We start from the raw sequence: 23,642 nt of genomic DNA, 5'->3' as shown, positions 1-23,642 counted from the left end.
GTATCTGGTGGCTACGGTGACCTCGGAATAAAAAAGAAACAGACTAATATTAGCGTAGATGCCATTCCATGTATGCTAAGTGAAATCTGTACAGCTAGACTATTACATCACATCACACACACACACACACACACAAATACTGAAGCTGTAAATTGTGGGACGATTTTTATTTATTTATTATTTTTTTGCCTTTGTGACTAAGACAAAGACAAACAATGGTGGTTATTAATTACAGGAATTTTTGGAACCCTACATTTTCTATTGACTCTATTAACTGTCTTAAAACAAATGTTGTGATCATGTTGTGAAGACTTTTGCACTGTGCTGTAAATGTAATGAGGTAGGTGAAACCCAGTGAACTAATAATTCCCATCTTCACTGTAACTGCACAACAGCAGGTAGATGTGGAAACTGACCACTCTTTTACTTGTATATGCATGGATAAACCTTTTGCCAGAGTTTGATTGTCTATCTCCACATCAAAGCAACTGCTCATATACAAATTATAGCTCTGAATAAGTGTTTTTGCTTCTTCCTCTTGTTTCTTGCAGTCTCAGCACAAATGCATTGTGATCTTTGCGCTGGTGTGCTGCTGTGCTGTCCTGATAGCATTAATATTCTCTGCTGTAGATGTGTGGGGGGATGACGAGGACAATATCGATGAAGCAAAATGTAGAAGATCCTGCCGGTAAGCAAAACTAACAACTAACAAATGACAATGGACTCACCATCAAAAATCTCACATTAATCTTGTTTCAAAGATGTTTTAGATATTTTAACTGAAAAAAAGCTAAAACCTATATACAGTCTGCATTTATGCCCAGTAATCAGCATTTTTGCAGATTATGCCATGCATTCTTTTAGGCTGATGATACATGGGGCAACTTTTTGAGCAAGAAAACACTGTCAATAGTTCTCAAAACAATAGAATTTATAATTTGTATGTCATAATGTAACTCTTGTTGAGTTGAATGACCAAAACTTGTTAAGCTCTTGCAGAGCAAGACTAGGGATGCCACAATATAATATAATTCTGGTGTTGTGCCCGAAAATTAATTGTCTGCCGAAAACTGATTGCCATCCGTGGGAGCGCAGACACCATATTGAAGCTGTATCACCCTAGTTTCTACACGTCTACGGCTGCTTTTATCAGGATCAAATGGCCATAACCTGCAAATACACATAACCTTATGTCCTTGGTAATTCAAAACGTTTCTATCTTCTTTTTATTCAGATAGCTGGATACCTTTGTCCATATTAGGGATTCCATATTAGGGCACCCTCTGGCTTCCAGTATGAAAGAAACATACATTATATGTGTTTATAGTGCTCGGTAATGCCCACTCCATCCTATTCTGGGTAAAAATAGGACACATAATACTTATCTCAAAAGAAATTTGAAATAGACATATGATAATCCATGTTTCCCTTTTGAACATTCTCTCACGTTGTGTATGGGGAAACTCCTGTTTACACTGATACTGAAGCCTGATTTGTTAACGTTTGTGTAGCTGCACAAACCAATGGCGCTCTCAAAATATCTCTTCGCTGACACTGGACTACGAAGCCGACGAAGAAGCTAGGAGGAAGGTTATATCTGCTGGCCACCTCATATCATTGTGAGAGCATGAGCCTCGCCAGTCTTTACTCACAGATCGCCTTCTTTAATGAAGGCGGTCTTCACCAGAGAGAAAGAAACAGCGGAGCAGCGGGGCTCTATCAGCGGGTTCGAGCGGTGTCATGTCGGCTCAGCACCCACGTGCCCCTCTCTCCCCACACTGTCCCAAGTTGCCGGTGTTTTTCACACAGGAACATCAGTGCCCCTCTTCTGCAGCGAGCGGCTTGATTTCCTTCGGCGCTTTGGAGGAAGAGATTGCCATCGACGACTTGATGTCTTTGACGCCGTCTGATACAGAGGAATGGGCGTGTTCCGGCGAAGAGCCCAAAGCCCCTCCCTCTTCTCACTCAGCATGGCTGAGTGCGGACAGCAAGCTGATCCACATTCTCACTAAAGCAGTGGAGGATCTCGGCTTGGAGTGGTCGGCATAGCTCCCTGCCACAGACCATTCTTGAGGGAGTTGCCTATCAGTACACAGTCCTACCATTTGGACTGTCTCTGGTCCCTCGCACTTTTACGAAGTGCATCGACGCAGCTCTTTCCCCTCTAAGACAGATAGGAATCCACATCTTCAATTACCTCAATGACTGGCTGGTTTTAGCCAGATCAGAACAGGAGCTAATCGCACACAGATCGCTGCTGATCAGCCATCTGGAGCGCCTCGGGTTGAAAATCATCCCACACAAGAGTCAATTTTCTCCCAGACAGCGATCAGTCTTTCTGGGGACTGTTATAGACTCGGCCCGGATGCGGGCATGGCTTACGCCAGAACGGTCCCTGACTATTCAGTGACTACTTCGCGTCCCCTCAGGAGTTTCCAGAGGTTGCTCGGCCGAATGGCAGCCGCCTCCTCTGTGATTCATCTAGGCCTGCTTCACATGCGGCCTCTCCAATTTTACGGCAGGTGCCTTGGTAGGTTTTATGTCAGGATAACCCATCGCTGTATCAAAGCTGTGGCCCCTTGGACAACTTCTCGCCTGTTTCAACCAGGCATGCAGTTGGGACTGACCTCCAGAAGGAAGGTAGTTATGACGGCTCCTGGTCGATCCAGAAGTAAGGTAGTTACGCCGGCTCCTGGTCGGTCCACGAGTGCTGCCTTAATATCAACTGCCTCGAAATTATGGCGGTTTTTCTGGCCCTGAAAACCTTCCTGCAAGCCTTAAGAGGGCACCACGTCCTGGTTAGATCGGACAACATGGTGGTAGCCTATATCAACCACCAAGGTGGTCTCAGGTCACGTTCCCTTTACAGGATGGCTCGACGCCTCCTACTTTGGGCATTCGGGTGGTGGTTCATGTGCCGGGCAGTCTGAACCTTGGTGCAGACATGCTGTCCAGAGGCAACGTAGCTCGAGGAGAATGGACACTACATCCTCTGATGGTTCAGAAAATCTGGTCTGTTTTCGGGAAGGCAGAAGTCGACCTCTTCACCTCAGAAAACAACTCTCATTGCCCTATCTATTTCTCCATAAAGCGGGATGAGCTGGCCCACAGTTGGCCCTGCTCTCGCCTGTACACTTTCCCCCCGATTGCCCTGCTTCCTCAGGTCATCAGACATGTCAGGAAAGTCGGTTGCTCAGTTCTCCTGGTGGCCCCACTTTGGAAAAACCAAACTTGGTTCCCCGAGTTAGCCAGCTGCCCTGTGGCCGATACCATTACGGAGAGACCTTCTCTCGCAGACGAAGGGCATGATTTGGCAACCCCAGCCAGAGCTGTGGAGTCTTCATGTCTGGAGCCTCAACGGTAGCCTATGCAGCTCCCAACGAGAGTGAGCAACACCATTTTAGAGACTAGAGCACCGTCTATGAGACATCTTTACGCCCTTAAATGGTCAGTCTTCTGTGACTGGTGTGCAGCACGAAGCCTGAACCCGGTTTCTTGTGACGTGTCCCACGTTCTGACTCTTTTGCAAGAGTTGTTGGACAACGGGCGCGCCCCTTCCACGCTCAAAGTTTATGTGGCCTGCCCTGCAGGCATGGGTTTTCTCTATTTAATCTGCCTATTTCTCCCTAAGGGTGGAAATGGTAATTTGGTGTCCTTTTTTACTAAAATTCTATTTTTACACGTCCATGGATTGTCTGTTTGATTTGCCTATTTCTCCCTGAGGGCAGAAATAGTTATATCTGCACTCCTCAGTGGTGCTTGGGACTCAGCTTTGCTTGTGTATTTAGGAATCCTTAACTTAAGTGCTCCGAGACTGGGCTCGCAGAGCAGGTCGTTCTGTATCTGCTCGTAGCACGGCATGATTGGATGCATTCTCCATACACAACATGAGAGAACGTTTGAAAGGGAACGCTCCAGTTACTGACGTAACCTCTGTTCCCTTTCAGTCGGTCATGTTCGACGTTACGTCAGAACAGACTGACGAATGGGATCTCGCCCGAGAGCCCAATCACCTTCGAGTGGTAACAGAATGAGCTAATGGTACGCTGAGTACCTTGGTCTGCGGAATTTGCATCGCGAGCTCCGCCCCGCTGTGTGGGTATATAAGGAGCAGCGCGAGCAACTCGCATTCAAGCTTTCGCTTCGGCGCTGAGCACATCTCTCTGCTGGTGTTTTGCAATGAGCCTTTAGTGGTGCTGGTGTGACAGCGCGATTCAGCGCTACATTGAAGAGCTTCCTGCTTCTTCTTTCCAGCTCCTGCGTTCCCCTGAGCATTTCAGCACCTCTGAAAGAGCTATTTCCTCTAAAAGAGTACACGGGTTGTGTTTGCGTCTTTTTAAAGATGTCATACCGCCCATGCGTTTCTGGGTGCGGTCGATATTTGGCTCCTTGTGACGGGTGCTTCATCTAAAAGAGCAGTTTCTGATTGCGGACGGCATGTGTCTTTTTAAAGTGTCCTCTTGCTTGCGGTCATTTCCTATCCTCTGTCGACAGCCACGATCGTTGTCTTCAGTGTCTGGGCTTTCAGCACGCTGAGGCTGCGTTCGTGGATGGTTCATGTTCTCATTGTGGGGACATGACCATCTCGGCGTTAAGATCGAGACTCGATTACCTAACGGTATAGAGTCCCCTCTGCCACACCCCCAATCTAGTTCCTCTTCCAAGCATAAGAGGGCTACTTTGGCTGGTGGCCAGGGTAATCTGAGGGTTACGGTGTGGGCTTCCCCGACGAGACAGCATCCTCGGGCCACACCCCCCTCACAAACACCGCCTATGGAGCCTCCGGTTGAACTTGCTGGGCCCTCTCACCAGGATCCCAGCATCTCATTCGGGGCTCAGAAGGATAACCAGATGTCGATCGCCGCATCCCAAGGCGGGCTTGAGTCCTCAGGAGATGAGGATTCGGCTGCGTTGCCTCCCTCTTGGACACCAGCGTTGCCCGAGTCTGATCCCGAGCTGACAGCCATGCTTTCCCGGGCAGCTGAGAGCATCGGGCTCGAGTGGAATACTCCACCCTGTCCCGAACGCTAGAGGCTGGATGATTGTTTCCTGGGGGCTGCACTCGCTGATCGCCAGCGCCCCCCTCCGGTTCCTTTCTTCCCGGAGGTGCATCAGGAAGTTACCAGTTCATGGAAGGCACCTTTAACTGCCCGAAACCGTTCTGGTGCTACCTCCGCCTTCACTGCCTTCGATGGTGGGGTGGCCAAAGGGTATGCGGGGATACCCCCAGTGGAGCGCTCAGTTGCGATGCAGTTGTGTCCTCAGAGTGCCTCCACCTGGCGTGGTGGTCCCAAGCTACCGTCCAAAGCCTGTAAGTTCTCATCCACACTTGTGGCTAAGGCTTACAGAGCTGCGGGTCAGGCCGCTTCTGCCCTGCACGCCATGGCCACCCTCCAGGTCTACCAGGCCAAGGTGCTCAAAGAGCTGCACGAGTGCAGGGCTGACCCGGAAGTCTTGCAGGAGGCGCACACTGCTACCGACCTCGCCCTCTGGGCGACGAAGGTCACTGCACGCTCCTTAGGTCAGGTGATGTCCACTTTGGTGGCCCAGGAGCGCCACCTATGGCTGAACCTGGCAGACATGAGGGAGTCTGATCAGACTCAGCTCCTCAACTCTGCGGTCTCTCAGGCTGGCCTCTTCGGCGACGCGGTTGAGAGTTTTGCCCAGCAATGCTCTGCCGCCCAGAAGCAGTCTGAGGCCATAAAACATATTCTGCCCCGGCGGCCCGCTGCTGCTTCCACACTGCCGCCAGCTCTGCCACCTCAGCCTGCTCGTCGCCGAGGGCGCCCCCCTGAGGTCTCCTCCACTCCCGCTCAGCCACAGCAGCAGCCTCCACCCCGGCCGCAACGAGGAGATGGCCGCAGAAGGGTGGCGCAGCCCCTAGCCTGCCAAGCGTCAGGCCAAGCGGCGTTCCTGAGACGGGCGACCCGGAGATGGGGAAGTCAGCTCTTCAGAAGATGGTAGCAGGACCACTCCTTCCTTTGATTTTGTACTCTTTTTGTTCCGCCACTGGCCCCACGACAGTAGGCAACGTGATTCCTCGCCGCTCTCGCCCCCCTCTTCCTTTGCCAGTTTCCAGGCAAAGCCGGCTCGAGAACGCATTGCCTTCTCATGCCCCCTTTGCCATGTCTTGGAATCAGACGAGTGCTCGCACTCCGCCCTCTCTAAGGGACGCTACGCTTCCCATGTCGGGGCCGTCTGTTCCGCCTCGCTGCCCCTCTGTGGGTACGCCTGTAGTTCCTTTGACCCCGCTGGTTCGGGTTCTGGGAGCCTGGCTACAGCTTTCCAGTCCGTCCCACTGGCTCATCCGAACGATCAGGCTCGGCTACGCGATTCAATTCGCCCGGCGTCCCCCCAGGTTTCGGGGTATTCGAGCTACGATGGTGGGCAAGGATGCTCCTATCATGTGCACGGAGCTCGGGACCCTGCTGGCAAAGGGCACGATAGAGCCGGTCCCTCCAGCCGACAGGAAGTCCGGCTTCTACAGCCACCACTTCATAGTACCCAAGAAAACAGGTGGGTTATGGCCTAGAATTGCATGCCTTGAACCAAGCTCTTCACAGACTTCCGTTCAAGATGTTAACGCCCAAACGCATTTTCGAATGCATTCGTCCCATGGATTGGTTTGCAGCGATCGACCTGAAGGACGCATACTTTCATGTCTCCATTCTTCCTCAACACAGTTCCTTCGGTTTGCTTTCGAGGGGCAGGCATATCAGTATAAAGTTCTCCCATTTGGGTTGGCCCTGTCTCCCCGTGTCTTTACGAAGGTGTCCGCAAGGGAGCAAGGTGTCCGTATCCTCAACTACCTCGACGACTGGCTGATTCTAGCTCACTCTCGAATACAGTTGTGCGAGCACAGGGATCTGGCGCTCAGACACTTCACCCGTCTGGGTCTTCGGGTCAACTGGGAAAAGAGTAAACTCTCCCCTGTGTAGAGGATCTTTTTTCTCGGTATGGAAATAGACTCGGTCGCCATGTTCGCGCAGCTTACGAGCGAGTGTGCACAGTCACTGCTGAATTGCCTGAGTCAACTCGAAGGCAAGAGAGTGGTTCCACTGAAATGATTTCAGAGGCTCCTGGGGCATATGGCATCCGCAGCGGCGGTCATACCGCTCTTATTGCTTCATATAAGACCGCTTCAGCACTGGCTTCACGGCCGAGTCCCGAGATGGGCATGGCAACAGGGCACGCTCCAAGTGACCATCACTCCGGCCTGCTGCCGAACCTTCAACCCGTGGTTGGACCTCTCATTTCTACGGGCTGGTGTTCCCCTAGAACCAGTGTCCAGGCATGTTGTTGTGTCAACAGACCTGACGGTTGATGTACGCTACGGACTACACTACGACCGTAGCGTACATCAACCGTCAGGGCGGTCTACGCTCCCGTCGCATGTCGCAACTCGCTCGCCATCTCTTCTTGTGGAGTCAGAAGCATCTGAGGTCGCGTCGTGCTGTTCACATCCCGGGCAGGCTCAATCGTGCAGCCGACGAGCTCTCACGACAGCAGTCTCGCCCCGGGGAATGGAGACTCTATCCCCAGTCGGTTCAGCTGATTTGGGAACGCTTTGGAGACGCTCAGGTAGACCTGTTTGCTTCTCCAGACAATTCCCACTGCCAGTTGTTTTACTCCCTGATCGAGGGCACCCTTGGCACGGACGGTCTAGCACTCAGCTGGCAGCAGGGCTTGCGCAAGTATGCGTCCCAGTCGGTTCAGCTGATTTGGGAACGCTTTGGAGACACTCAGGTAGACCTGTTTGCCTCTCCAGAAACCTCTCACTGCCAGTTGTTCTACTCCCTGACCGAGGGAACACTCGGCATGGACGCACTGGCACACAGCTGGCCGCGGGGCTTGCGCAAGTATGCGTTTCCCCCAGTGAGCCTTCTTGCACAGACATTGTGCAAAATCAGGGAGGACGAGGAGCAGGTCCTCATGGTTATGCCTTATTGGCCCAGCCGGACCTGGTTCTCCGAACTTGTACTCCTCGCGACAGCCCCTCCCTGGTGTAATGTCTGATTACTTTTCTTGATATTGATCAAGGATGGCGGCGCGTTCAATTTGGCTTATGTTTACTGCTTAAAATTAGCTCGGCACCAGTTCAGAAGAGATAAGATTTTGTTCGTTTACTTGCGCTTAGAGTGCTCTCCACACGGCGACAAGGCCTTGCTCGGGAGAGCAAGTGACGAAGAGCCTGCATTCGGGAGAGCAAGCGGTGTTAAGAGGGTCGGGGAATTGCAGGCTTTTTCAGTTGACGAAGCGTGCCTGGAATTCGGGCCGGCCAACTCTCACGTTATCTTGAGACCCCGGCCTGGATACGTGCCCAAAGTTCCCACCACTCCTTTTAGAGATCAGGTGGTGAACTTGCAAGCGCCGCCCCCGGAGGAGGCAGACCCAGCCCTGGTGCTGCTCTGTCTAGTGCATGCTCTCCGCACTTACGTAGACAGAACTCAGTGCTTCAGGACCTCAGACCAGCTCTTTGTCTGTTACGGAGGCCAGCAGAAGGGAAAGGATGTCTCCAAGCAGAGGTTATCCCACTGGATAGTGGATGCTATTGTCTTGGCTTATCAGGCTCAAGACCTGCCATGCCCCCTAGGGGTGAGAGCTCACTCAACTAGGAGTGAGGCTTCCTCCTGGGCGCTGGCGCATGGCACCTCGCTAACAGACATCTGTAGAGCTGCGGGCTGGCCGACACCTAACACATTTACGAGATTCTATAATCTCCGTGTAGAGCCTATGTTCTCCCGTATACTTGCCCCTTCGGGCCAGTAAACAGGACCTGCTCGGTGTCAATTCGCTTGCTGCGCCAATCCACTCCACGGACTGGATGCGTGCGCTATTCTCCTCAGTTGAGTTCCACAGTTCATAACCATGGGTTCCTCCTGCACTGTTGGTGTCGAGCACTTGCGTGCAGGCCCTGTCGGTCAGCCCCTGTGTTAGACTAGGTGCCTCCATGTGTTGTGGTTCCTCTCTTGGGCAATCCCACGTGTGCATTTCCACAGTAAGTCTCTCTCGACAGCATGTCTTTCCCTTGGCAAGCCACCCTTGCCATCTCTGACGTTGAAACACATCCACCCTGCGGGCTGGGTACCTCAGAGATTCATATGTATCACCGCTACGCTGGTTGATATGTGCTTTGTAAGACCTCCTACGAGCAGGCAGCCTGTTAGCATTCTTCCAGCTGGAATATGCTACCCAGTGCATTCTGTGTTAAGTATAGCCCTTCGCTCGTGGTGGCCTCACGACAGGGTGCTATCACTTACGCAGGTCACTGGAAGACAGCCACTGTGGCGTTTTGGAAGGGATCCCATTCTTCAGTCTGTTCTGACGTAACGTCAAACGTGACCGACTGAAAGGGAACGTCTAGGTTACGTATGTAACCCTCGTTCCCTGAAGGAGGGAACGGAGACGTTACATCCCTTTGCCACAATTGCTGTTCCGCTGAACGGCTGGGTCACATGGCTCGGCTCCTCAGCGAAGACTTGAATGCGAGTTGCTTGTGCTGCTCCTTATATACCCACACAGCGGGGCGGAGCTCGCGATGCAAATTCCGCAGACCAAGGTACTCAACGTACCATTGGCTCGTTCTGTTACCACCCGAAGGTGATTGGGCTCTCGGGCAAGATCCCATTCGTCAGTCTGTTCTGACGTAACATCTCCATTCCCTCATTCTGGGAACGAGGGTTACATACGTAACCTAGACATTCCCTGAGATAAGGGAACGAGTGTTGTGTCACTTGCCGTGCTACAAGCTGCACGCGAATCGATGACTGTACGCACTGAGCCGACTTATATAGAGGTCGGCTCCACCCATTCTGGTGGTCTAGAGTGCCATTGGTTTGAGCCACTGTGGCGTTTTGGAAGGGACCCCATTCGTCAGTTTGTTCTGACGTAACGTTGAACGTGACCGACTGAAAGGGAACGTCTAGGTTACGTATGTAACCCTCGTTCCCTGAAGGAGGGAACGGAGATGTTACATCCCTTTGCCACAATTGCTGTTCCGCTGAACGGCTGGGTCACATGGCTCGGCTCCTCAGCGAAGACTTGAATGCGAGTTGCTTGTGCTGCTCCTTATATACCCACACAGCGGGGCGGAGCTCGCGATGCAAATTCCGCAGACCAAGGTACTCAACGTACCATTGGCTCGTTCTGTTACCACCCGAAGGTGATTGGGCTCTCGGGCAAGATCCCATTCGTCAGTCTGTTCTGACGTAACATCTCCATTCCCTCATTCTGGGAACGAGGGGGAACGAGCGTTGTATCACTTGCCGTGCTATAAGCTGTACGCAAATCGATGACTGTCGCTTCAGTCGAATGATTCTGATGAAATGGCGCTCAGAGCCAACTTATATAGATGTTGGCTCCGCCCATTCTGGCGGGCTAGAGCGCCATTGGTTTGTGCAGCTACACAAACGTGAACAGATCAGGCTTCAGTACCAGTGTAAACAGGAGTTTCCCCATACACAACGCTCGTTCCCTTATCTCAGGGAACCGAGGTTACGTCAGTAACCGGAACGTTTTCTCTAGTGTACAGATGTGTACATGAGTTTTTACAGTTCTTACTATTTTTTTTATTTATAATAATGAATGTGTTATTACAATAGTTATATTTGTTTAGTTTCGTTAGTTTTATTTATTTAGTAATAATAATAATAATCTTAATAATTATTATTAGTCATATTAATATATAAGCAAAAAAATTTGGCTCAAATTGTGCAGCTCTACAAACTACAAAAATATATAAAATATATATATATATATAAATAATTAAATAATTTTACATTTTAAAATTTTATCTAATTTTACATCAGAAATCACAAAAAAACACTACCAAGCCATCAGAAAAGAACCAAAAACCGAGGAAACCCCGAGGTATGTATTGAACCATGGGCTAACTGTATTGTTGCATCCCTAGTATTTTAACAAGGAAGGTAAATAAGCTTTTATGAAAAAAGAAGCTGTGGAATATGCCTTTGAATTTGTATTTATGTTCAATGAGGGACTTTAATGATTTGCATGCCTCAGTACAGTCTTTGCTCCCTGAGGGTGAGAAATACGCCAACCGGCTGGATTGATATGAGCCAGAAATTCAGCACTTTGTTGATTTTCAAAAAGGTTCGGATGGATGAGTGGATAATAAAAGATCAAACGCACAATCCCAGATAACATGTTCAAACAAGTGTAGCCCAAGCCCAGTGTGGGAACAGAGGTGCAACTCACTCAAAAGATGAAGTACATGTGAGGCCTGATGATAGTGTATCAGCAACTTCCAGCAAAGCATCAAAGAGTACTTCTTCATCTGCCCATGCACAAGCTGTAGCTGAGGCTGAGAGAGCCAGCATAAAGACATGAGCTGCTGCTTTACATGAGACACATGCCCTGGACATGGACAAGGCTAAACTTACAGCAGCTCAATATAAAAAGACAAAGCTGAAAATTCAAACAGAACTGTCTCCTTCCATGGCCAAATTAGGCGTGCTTGACGAGTTTGAAACATCAGCTCCGGTGCCTAGGGATGGCATGAATGCATATCTGGACAATTCACAGAGAGGGCAGTCAAGAACATTTCAAATGTATGATCCTTCAGACTCAGAATCAAGCTCATGTTTTACAACATCCAAACCCCCAGCGACTCTGGAAGAGGTTCAGCTCATTTAAGAGAAATCAGTGATCCAACACTGACCAGTGTCATGAAAAGACAAAAACATATTGCTGAGGAAATTTTGCAGCAACAAAAGCTATCAAAAGCAATGTACTGCATTACGCGTCCTCCATAATAAACTTTGAACACAACATAGAGGACAAAACTGACAATAGCAAAGACAAACGGCACTTTAGAGCAATATACATCTAGTATAAAAGACTAGCACAAAGCTTTCTGTACGTGGATCCTACGAAAGGACTGCTTGAGGTAAAAACAAGTATTCTAAAATAGCACATTGGTAATTAAGTTTAAGTAAAGTTAAGTAAAATTGCCAATTATTTTATTATAATATAGCATCATACTGGGCTGCTATTAAGCCAGAGGATGATGCTGCTCTGCCAAATGATGCACAATTCTAAGAGTTTTTCTAAATTCTATAAAAAGACATGAATTTTCTAAAATCAGTGAAAGGCATTCAGAAAGTCAGAACATATGCCTTTTTAGACCCTGGTAACTCATCCACAGTTTGTATAGAGGAAATACAAAAATGGGTAAATGCAAAGGGTATCAAAACTGTAATTATTCTTTGAACCATAGGTCAGGAAAAAGTAGTGAGCAGTTATGAGATTTCAGGTCTTGATGTTCAATGATGATGATGTATGCCTTCCACTTTCTGACGTTTACATGCAAAACAAAATCCCTGTTACAACACTGCATAGTAGGAGGATTTGAATGAATGGCTCTATTTGAAAGAAGTTTAGCTGAATCAGATTGATGCTGATAGGAATCAACACTTCCAAGACAATGGAGCTCTAAGGCAATGGAGAATAATCATTAACAGTCAAAGTCATGGGCCGCTAAGCAGTGTAGGCTTTTCTGGGATCTGTGGTAAATGGATCATGCATCAGTTGTTTGTCACAGGAGCTAGTGCAATACAAAGCGCACAACGAAGAATACTAATCCAACAAGGACATTACTGATAATTGTGAAGAGGTGTACATCCAAACACAAGCAAATCAACATCAATAACCGGCAACAGACTGAACAGAACGGGGAGTACTTATACTAATGTAAACATGGGACTAATGACCAAATTAACAGGACAAGTGAACCGAATGAACTAATCAAAGGAACTAAGGAAAACTATGTCATGAAACAAAACAGGAGAACAGAAACAAGGTCTAAAATAAACCATGGCAGAGTTATGGAGCCTGCTCTGTATGATAGGCCATGTGTAAAAGTACATTTCCATAGCTAAAATTGAGGATCTGGTAGTGCAACAATACAACGAGGACTTTGTGGAAGACCAATGTGAAATGTATTGTGAAGACAAACGGTTTAAGAAAATTGTTTCTGATCCTTCTGTGTTTCAAAATGGACTCTACTATCTGCGTTTGCCTTTTTGAAAGGAAACCCTGATGCCTAATATCTGCCAGCTAGCAGTGCAAAGAGCCCCTGTCTTTGTCAGAAGATTCAAGTAAGAGCCTTCCTTCTTTCTATTAGGTTCTAGAAAGGCCATTCTAAAATCATGGGAAAGGTCATCAAGGCCTTACAACAGTGGTCTTCACTATTTTTTTCATGGGAGCCGCACTGATAGGGCAAAGTCAATCAGACAGCCACTTTTACCGTTAAGTATCAAAAGTTACATCCAGTCATAAATAGCATGTCTTTTTATCAATCTGTCATATGCAATGCAATGCAATACAAAATGGGCTATCATTCTTTATCATTTACCAGTCAAATTTGTAACTGAGACAAGATTATTTAAAAAAAAAAAAAAAAAAAGCAGGATTACCTTAATGCTGGAAAGACCTTAAGTTATTTTATTTTTTTATACTAGCCCATGTATCTAACCATCCAAGTGCACATTCGGCGTTAAGAGCTGTTAAGATTAAAACTGGCAACTCCGCAGTGAGTCAGTGTCATGGACGTAGGGCAGAGCAAGTGTAAATATCTTGTTGTGCCGCGCCCTGCTGCGCTAAAAGTCTGTCTACACTTGACGCGACAAAGCGACAGTCGCAAGTCATTTGAACGTAGTGTCAGTACAGTTTGTCATAAATAGAACGAGGCATCAGTTTACTGATGGGGATCGTGACGCATGGCGCCGCGCCGCATCCAGTGTAGACAACATCACTGGGTTCTATTGTCTTTTGTCGTATCGCGCCACTCGCGTCCGGTGTAGACATGGTGTGAGTTTTTTTAATGGGTTATGTTATAGCCCTGCCTGTTTTTAATGTTTTTATGAAATATCTGTGTTGATTGCATGATCAAATCATCGTATTATTTACTGCCATGCGAGCCGCAAAAAGGAGTAACTTACAAGATCTATTCAAGCACAAATATTTCTGTGGTGATATATTTCCCCATGCGTTTCCAAAAAAAGGCAACACTGGTGAACACAATGATCTCCCTCACCTGCCAATGATGTATGAGACCCAAGGACACTGATCTCCAGCAAGCACAGCTACAGCATTTTTAGTGTTTTTATGGTTTTGGAGCAACTTGAAGGCAAGAAAATGATGACAGAATTTTTGAATTTTGGCTGAACTGTCCCTTTAAAAGGAAACTCATGGCAGACATTGAGAAAGTGTGCAAGAATACTGGATGGTGGTCCATCTTTTTGCAGCAGTCAGTTCTTCTAGGAGTGCAAGCTTTGCATTAATGAAAACCGCCACTGACAATGCAGGCACATTCACTAAAGAAGCTGTTGACACTGTGAGGAGAAACTTACAAGATCTATTCAAGCACAAATATTTCTGTGGTGATATATTTCCCCATGCGTTTCCAAAAAAAGGCAACACTGGTTGGATGATCTCCCTCACCTGCCAGTGATGTATGAGACCCAAGGACACTGATCTCCAGCAAGCACAGCTCCAGCATTTTTAGTGTTTTTATGGTTTTGGAGCAACTTGAAGGCAAGAAAATGATGACAGAATTTTTTAATTTTGGCTGAACTGTCCCTTTAAAAGGAAACTCTCAGAGGACAATATCAGCTTGACATTCAATACCCCCTCAGATGCACACCATGGCAGGCCAGGTTCATCGCATCTGCATCAAAATAAAGACCAGTCCAACTGAACATCATTAACAAATTATGTCCGCTATAGGATGCAGACAGCTTACTCATCAAAGGGCCTGACTGTAGAAACACTAAATGCCACTTGTTTTCATGTCTGATTTTGTTTTATGTAAAGGCTATGAGAAATTATTTAATTGTGGTGTAAATGTGGTAAACATTCTTTTGACCTTTAATTCTTCTAATTAGAGAGCATTGAATGGGATGGCCACTTAAATATTTGATTTAATTTTGAATGGTATATATATATATATATCTATATATATATATATATATATATAAACTATCTGTTATAACAAACTCATGCACAATGTATTTTTTTGTTTTAAGTTCACTTTTAATATGCCTGATTTTAGAAAATGAATGTTTCCTCGTTGCAATTTAGAAAGATACAGTTTGACAAACTTCAGAAAAGAGAGACTGAAGAACAACATCCAAGATGGTCAGCAATACCTTTGAGCATGAGAAGCCTAACGGAGCTCAAATGGATTGGTTCATTGTGTTGGTCTAGGTTAGCTGAAGAAGCAGATGATGGCACCTTCAAACATGCTTACAGTGTGCTGTGTCTTTGTCCATGAATAATACCCAAAGAGGTTGGTCAGCTCCTTGTAAATGCCACTGTTCTTCACGGCCCTGCCTTGCTGTCCAAGCATTCGTCTGCAAAGGTGTTGCACTTTCTCACCCAGCACTTTTTCTCTGTGTCATCACAAATGCATGCAGTGACTCAACAAGTCGCTCTGTGGTCAGCAAATTCACATCATGTTTCTACTACTAATAAGGTGTACTAATCTACTTGATGTTGTGAACTGCTAATATTGTTGGCTCTTAAATTGCTTGTGGTGTTCCTCATTTGTAAGTCACTTTGGATAAAACTGTCTGTTAAATGAATATACAGTATGTAAATGTAGTGGTGTTAAATACCTAGTGGTGTTAATTCTTCCCAAGGATGTTCATAGCGTCACTCTGGCACTCCATCACACAGATGACAAAGACTTTAATGGGAAGATATTTTGAGAAATATTGAAAAATGTGTTGGGAGGATGTTTACTAATTACATAGTATATTAGGAATCAGGCTATCAGACAGGCTAATGCCATCTTTTTTGTGATGCATTTTTAATGTAATTTTTTTTTAATGTAAAGTTCAATACTGAATATGTTGTCATAAGATTGACATTGTTCCTTCATATTGTTTTGCTTTTAAATTTTAAACACGAGGGAAGCAGTTTATCACTAAAAGCACTGATTCTCACTGAAAATCTTGTAAGAAAGGTGAGCTTGCACACAAACCTTTATTTATTTGTTTCTTTGTTTTTCAAATGGTTAACTTGTGTGGTCTTAATTATAGGGGTTTGTAAAGATATGATTTAGAGAGAGTATTGATTTGGAGCTATTTAGTGTTGGACAGGGTGCGGGTAATGTGTCCTTTTAAGATATTCTATTACACAGACTCAATATACAGGCACTGTAACAGGATAGGAACTATGATCTAATCTACATGCTTTAGCAGAAGAAAAAGACATTAGCAGGAGCTTCTCATCTGAGGCCACTTTCAGTAAAGACAGAAGTAAAATCCCTCTGGAGCCACTAATGATGCTTTAAGTGTTCGAGTTCGAGTGTTGGAGGTAATGCACAACTGGGACTTCAGTAAATCTAATTTCCTGAATTGAACCCGGGACCTTTAACAGCCAACATCCTTAACCACTAGACTACCACAACTCTCCTGTGAATTCTCTTTGCATTAGCATCTACTGTGCAATTTTTCTTAAGTTGAGAAGACAAATGTGTAAAATACCTTTCTTGAAGCTTATGGGTCAGACAGCCATGATAATACTTTTTTTTTTATGGAATAGAATATGTAGTTCACTTCTACGTTTGAAAACAAAGTGTTTAATATGTTTCATGTAACCATTATTTCAAATTTGATTCGAATCAGACTTTAATTTAGACATGATAGAAAAATGAGACATTAGCATCATTTAGGAGAACATGTTCACTTTACAGGGGCTCCACCTTACCTAGGATCTCTCCTCCGGATTATGCCACATAGGGAATGGGTGCAACTGATTTCTTCGCTTCATGAGCCCACGTGACCAGGACACATGCTTAAGGCAATGCTGGCAAGCCACCATAATATACATACATTTCTGTATGTATGTGTGTATTCATAATCATCGTTCACTCTCTTATTGTACTTATTATTGCATTATTTCCATTAGTATATGCTGTTCTCTGTTGTGTTTGTAGGCCTGCTGTGTCTTGTCATCAAGGTGTTTTGTTTCTCTTATTGATCTGTGTATTCCATATCTTGTGATCTGATTCTGTCTATTGCAGCCAGATAAAGATTTCTTGTGCTGAATCACTGTCAGGATGATACATACACACACAACTGTATGCAATTTTGTAATCTTGTAAAATCTAAGAGGTGTCACAATGACATTTTTGTACACATAGAGGCAATTTATCAGTTATGCGCCCCTATCCAGATGTATCCCATATCACTGTTTCCGGGAACACACACGCTCCTTCAGATCCCAAAAGCAAACAATTAAAAATACTAATATATACTCACAGTGTGCCTTAGTATTACCGAAAAATCGTCATCCTAACCGAACTCGTAGGCTACACAGTGATTCATATTCTCTGAATCTTTAAAATATTGGCGTCAACGTCTGACAAACAACAGCATTTATTGTTGCAAATCTCCATACCTGGGAAAATAATTATATATATATATATATATATATATATATATGTATTAATCATTATATTATCATTATATCATTACCCTTGCAATATCCACTCTCAGTGAATCCTGCCTTCACTTGAATATGGATTGTCTTGTGTTTACAGTGTTGTGCTTGTGGAGAATATTCCAGAAGATCTGTCCATTCTATATAAGGACACAGTTTCACTGGCCACTGGTCTCCGTGAGCTTTTGGATCAAGCACATCGATCTGTTGAGATTGTGTCACCATGGTGGGCTCTGAACTCTACCGAGTATGAGTCAAAACCTCCCCAGGCCAAGCAGGTAACATACCAGAGTGTCAACAGAACTGCTGATTAAGTCTAGAAGAGTTTCTTTTAAAGAGAGCTATAGATTCGTCCCAATATGACCACATTTAAATGTAACTTTCTTTTCTCATCTTTAGGGCCAGATCTTACTCCATCAGTTGATGCGTCTGCAGTCTCGGTCAGTCAGTTTGAGGGTGGTCAGTGAACTAACTAATTCCTCAGAGCTCAAGGCACTTTCTCAGAATGGTAAGTAGCCTATATAATATTAGTTAGCATCCACTGTCCAACAAAACCATCTTGTAAGAATCTTTGTGTTTGGACCAAGTGAAAAGTAGCATAGGCACAGGAATTAGACAACGTTAATAACAGGTTACTCCATGATTCGTGGGGAACACTAATCCAGGGGTGCCCAATCCTGTTCCTGGAGATCTACCGTCCTGCAAAGATCAGCTCCGGCCCTGATCAAACGCACCTGAACCAGCTAAATAATCTCTTCAGCAGCACTTGATAATTACAGATGAACCTGAAGTCTGCAGGTGGGCAGATCTCCAGGAACAGCATTGGGCACCCCTGCTCTAATCAGTGACCCCAGTAAACCTGCAATCAAACCTACAATAAATTTTAATAGAGCAATAAATAAAAATGACATCCCGAAAGTGGAGGAAAAAACGTACTTACTCTTTTTAGGTCCACTCCCAGGTTTATCCACGTCTCCACGTTCCCAGCAGACCCTCCTTGAGCTTTGTCCTACTGCTTAGATTCTCCCTGGCCCTCATCTGCTCAGATAGATAGCTGAAGACAACAGGCTTTGGAAGGATTTCTGAAAAACTAAGAAGGACCACTGGATACTCAGGAACAGAAGATTAGAGAGCAATGATAGGAGACAAAGCAGGGAAACTGGGACTACTGGAGGCTTGGGAGAAGTAGTGAGAAATGGAAGTGAATTGGTATAGCTAATTATGGCTCAGAGGAGACAGTAAACCCCAGGGACTCCAGATGGGACATAGGAGTGGACATGAGTGGGGAATTTGGAGGAGGAGTAGGGGAGTCAGGAAGACTGCTGGAATCCTGCAGGACTCAAGGAATCAGGAGAAAATCCAGTCATGACAAAACAGTTGCATCTGCTTCACTGCTGCTGCGGCAGAGCAAGTACAGAGACTTGCTACTGCCAGTACATCCGCAGACATTCTGCTGTGAGCATGTAGGAAATACTGCTGCTGCACATATAACATAGAGGCAATTTATCAGTTATGCGCCCCTATCCAGATGTATCCCATATCACTGTTTCCGGGAACACACACGCTCCTTCAGATCCCAAAAGCAAACAATTAAAAATACTAATATATACTCACAGTGTGCCTTAGTATTACCGAAAAATCGTCATCCTAACCGAACTCGTAGGCTACACAGTGATTCATATTCTCTGAATCTTTAAAATATTGGCGTCAACGTCTGACAAACAACAGCATTTATTGTTGCAAATCTCCATACCTGGGAAAATAATTATATATATATATATATATATATATATATATGTATTAATCATTATATTATCATTATATCATTACCCTTGCAATATCCACTCTCAGTGAATCCTGCCTTCACTTGAATATGGATTGTCTTGTGTTTACAGTGTTGTGCTTGTGGAGAATATTCCAGAAGATCTGTCCATTCTATATAAGGACACAGTTTCACTGGCCACTGGTCTCCGTGAGCTTTTGGATCAAGCACATCGATCTGTTGAGATTGTGTCACCATGGTGGGCTCTGAACTCTACCGAGTATGAGTCAAAACCTCCCCAGGCCAAGCAGGTAACATACCAGAGGGTCTGTGTTTCATTGTGAATGTTTTTGCTATTTTGTTCTTTTTTTGAATTAGTTTGTTTGTAAATTGTTGTATTTGTGCTTTGCATGTTTGTTTTGTTATGTAGTCTTGAATGATACTTTATAGGATGACTCTGTGCTGCCAACAGCTAGTGAGCACCAGCTAGTGAACAGTCGGCATTATTGTGTGACATACTGATCCCTTTTTGCAGCACGTGATAAGTGTTTTTGACAAATCATAACGTGGAAAGTGCATCTGTGTATGTGTGTGTATGTGTGTGAATTGGGGTGCCAGTACTAGCCAGAGTCCTCTGTGTGTGGTGGTGGTTAGGCTGTCGGTCTGCAGTGTTCACAACGGGGGTTTTGGTGCTGTGTTGTGAGAGAGCACGAGTGGTTGCTGTGTTTATTGGATAGGCAAGACGAATTCCCCAGTTCTGAAGTGGTAAAATTGTGTGTTCGTGTGGGTATGTAATGTTTCATGATTGATGTATTCCTTTTAATGTTTATATAATAAAGAGACCAGTTTTGTATTTTCCTGAAAGTTTTGTGAAACTTTTCATCGTTGTCTGGTATCGGTTTCAGCCACTATGCATCTGTGTGCTTGTGGTACTTGGTGTACCTGTGGGTCCCCGGCCAATTTCCGGGGTGGCGTAGTCTATTCATTGCCATAATTGGTGTTGTGTTAAGCTTTTGATGGCAGACTGCCACATATACATACATACATATATATATATGCATGTATGAACTGCCCAAATCCCCAACCCCTCCAATTGGACTGAATTCAGTCACACTGCTGGACAGCCTAACGGCCTTTTCACAGTGAACGCGAAAATTCGAGGCAATGGCGCTTTTGAATCGTAACAATAGATCCCTATGGGGCTATTCACATTAGGCGCGATCATTCGGGGTGCGAAAAAGCAAGGATGGTAAATAAAATAAATATGTTCAAATAAATATGCATGTGGATATGGCGAAAAAATAATCAAAATAATCCTCTCCCGATATAAATGTAACTCCCTACGAATGAATGCAGGCTCCTCATCTACAGGATTCTGTATAAAAGGACATGCCGTTTTTGTCACTTTCACGAGGTCAGCATGATGAAAATATGTGCAATGAATGAATGTACCTGCACTGCAAAAAAAAAGACTTTCTTACTATAGTATTTTTTTCTTGTTTCCAGTCAAAAAACCTACAGATTCTTAAATCAAGATGCATTATCTACATAAGAAAAATGACAACGTATTTACTCTTTTAAGTGTATTTTTCTTGTTTTGCAAATTATCTGCCAATGAGATAAGAAAAATTATCTTGTTTCCATTTGCATTAAACACATTTTTCTTGATTTAATTAAAATGCACTTAATTTGGATCCCAAAATACTCGCTAAGAAAAGCATTTTTTTGCAGTGTGAATGAATGAATGTGGTATTTAAGTATCACTTACGTTAAGTATCTACCATCCTGCAGACTTCAGTTCCAGCCCTGCTCCAACACAGCTGTCTGTAATGATCAAGTGCTGCCTAAGAGATTAATTAGCCAGTTCAGGTGTGTTTGATCAGGGTTGTCTGCAGGTGCTGCAGGTGGGCAGATCTCCAGGAACAGCATTGGGCACCCCTGCTCTAATCAGTGACCCCGCAATCAAACCAATCAAACCTACAATAAATTTTAATAGAGCAATAAATAAAAATGACATCCCGAAAGTGGAGGAAAAAACGTACTTACTCTTTTTAGGTCCACTCCCAGGTTTATCCACGTCTCCACGTTCCCAGCAGACCCTCCTTGAGCTTTGTCCTACTGCTTAGATTCTCCCTGGCCCTCATCTGCTCAGATAGATAGCTGAAGACAACAGGCTTTGGAAGGATTTCTGAAAAACTAAGAAGGACCACTGGATACTCAGGAACAGAAGATTAGAGAGCAATGATAGGAGACAAAGCAGGGAAACTGGGACTACTGGAGGCTTGGGAGAAGTAGTGAGAAATGGAAGTGAATTGGTATAGCTAATTATGGCTCAGAGGAGACAGTAAACCCCAGGGACTCCAGATGGGACATAGGAGTGGACATGAGTGGGGAATTTGGAGGAGGAGTAGGGGAGTCAGGAAGACTGCTGGAATCCTGCAGGACTCAAGGAATCAGGAGAAAATCCAGTCATGACAAAACAGTTGCATCTGCTTCACTGCTGCTGCGGCAGAGCAAGTACAGAGACTTGCTACTGCCAGTACATCCGCAGACATTCTGCTGTGAGCATGTAGGAAATACTGCTGCTGCACATATAACATATATGAAATAACCACCCAACAAAGCAGGAGACACAGAAATGGATAATACAACCCAATATATGCATGCTGCTGAGTGTAAGAATATAAACTGCTGCATCAGCTGACATGCATATATCCACACACACAAAAATAACGAAAACAGGACAGGTTAGGACAAAACACCCCCAAAACAAGCAGACCTATCACCAAGACATACTGCTGCTGCTCCAAAGAGCCATGTGAACCGCATGTGTGCCTGGGCTACCCTGCCGACCAGCTTAACACTGGTGGCCCTACGTGTTAACACACTGTGTGTCGTTAAGAAATAGATATATTGACGAGGTCTTCTGACGTTGCTACCATAACAGACCAGGATGCAACCATACATCTTTCATTCAAGTTCAACAAGAATGTTAAAACAAATAATGGTGCAACAATCTGCAGTGAAAACAGCTAAGAAATTGATTGTAAACATTTGGTGTACTTGACATACTTTTATCACCTCCAAATTCCAACCATTAATTGAACACATGCATTTGATAGCGATTTTTTTAAAGCTTCACTTTCAATGAATGGACAAAAAATGATGCAAGAATATTAAAAACAATCTTTTGATTTGGGTTTGGAACATAAGGATGAGTAAATGAGGACAGAATTTTCAGTTTTGAGTGAACCATCCCTTTAACCCTTAAACTACCCATAAAATGTTCACATATTGCATATGTCCATGAATCCATCCAGTCTCCAAACCGTTTGTCCTCTGTAGGGTCGCAGAGTGCTGAAGCCTATCCCAGTGTCTTGAGCCAGTGGCCATGATGGCCAGTCCACACACACATTCAAACCTACGGGCAATTTATTGTGTACAGTTCACCTGAACTGTATTGGAATCCAAACCAAAACATGCAAACTCCACAGAGAAAGCTCCTGGCTCAGCCGGGACTCAAACCGGGGATCTTCCTGCTGTGAGACAACAGTGCTACTCGCATACATATTTGATTGGGAAAAAAAAAACATTTTGAAGAGGCTCAGAATTGGATGTGAGAAAGTCAGATCTCAAGCATTTTTGTCTGCTTACACATTTCGACAATATATGATCTGGGTCAGACATGAGTAGAAAAAAAGATTTTTGCTCCTGTGTGCAGCCAGTGTAAACAGTCTTTGTCACATCATCAATGGTTGCTCTTGCTTGTGTTGCCGGAAATCGCTAGCCCTCACTGAAAATGAATGATGTTTGGTTGCTGTGAATCGCTGCCATTGTGAGCCACTCTTGACTCTGAGGGACTGGGATAAAAATCAAGTTACACTTGTGTAAGTAGCAACAGAGAGCCAAAGAGGGGCCTGCAGGTGGCAGTCTCAGCCTTACTTGAGTATGAGTAAAGAGAGGCTACTCTAAGCATTTTTTTTTCTACTTTGAGAAGAGGAAACTATTAATTCCTCCTTAGGGAGGCATTAATAGACTTCAGACATGAAGAAGCAGAGGAAGAGTAGCACTGAGTTTCCTCTGTCTTTTTTGCTCACTCTCTCTCTTTTTAAATTCCTATTTAGTTTGACTAAATTTTAAAACTTTATTAACATTATTGATCACATTTTGCACAGCAAAATCCTTGGTGTTAAATGTACACTGCTTGGTGTCTGAGTCCAGTCTAAGGACAGTAAAAAGTAGCACTTAGGGTGCTTTCACACCTGTAGATCGATTGCTTTGTTCCGAAGCAGAGATTAAAATTATTACAATGTTGCTTTTTATTCTTGGAGCGGTTTGCTTTCACATGGCAAAGTTTCTAAACGAACCAAATTTGTTAATACAAGTCACGCGCGAGTAAACTGTCCTCTCG

General features: G+C 44.9%; 1 protein-coding gene across 1 annotated transcript in view; it reads left to right on the top strand.

The window, feature by feature from the left end:
• Nucleotides 1-23,642, top strand: part of LOC107693776 (inactive phospholipase D5-like) — a 42,356-nt gene that overhangs the window by 14,423 nt on the left and 4,291 nt on the right. The window contains exons 2-4 of the mRNA XM_016493289.1: nt 552-688; nt 17,570-17,747; nt 17,869-17,977. Of these exons, the coding sequence (XP_016348775.1) occupies nt 552-688; nt 17,570-17,747; nt 17,869-17,977 (424 nt within the window). The remainder of the gene's footprint in view (nt 1-551; nt 689-17,569; nt 17,748-17,868; nt 17,978-23,642) is intronic.

The sequence above is a fragment of the Sinocyclocheilus anshuiensis genome, unplaced genomic scaffold (assembly GCF_001515605.1).
Source record: "Sinocyclocheilus anshuiensis isolate Anshui unplaced genomic scaffold, SAMN03320099.WGS_v1.1 scaffold2088, whole genome shotgun sequence".
Lineage (NCBI taxonomy): Eukaryota > Metazoa > Chordata > Actinopteri > Cypriniformes > Cyprinidae > Sinocyclocheilus > Sinocyclocheilus anshuiensis.
The sequence above is the reverse complement of the archived record's forward strand: the minus strand, read 5'-3'. Positions and strand labels throughout refer to the sequence as shown.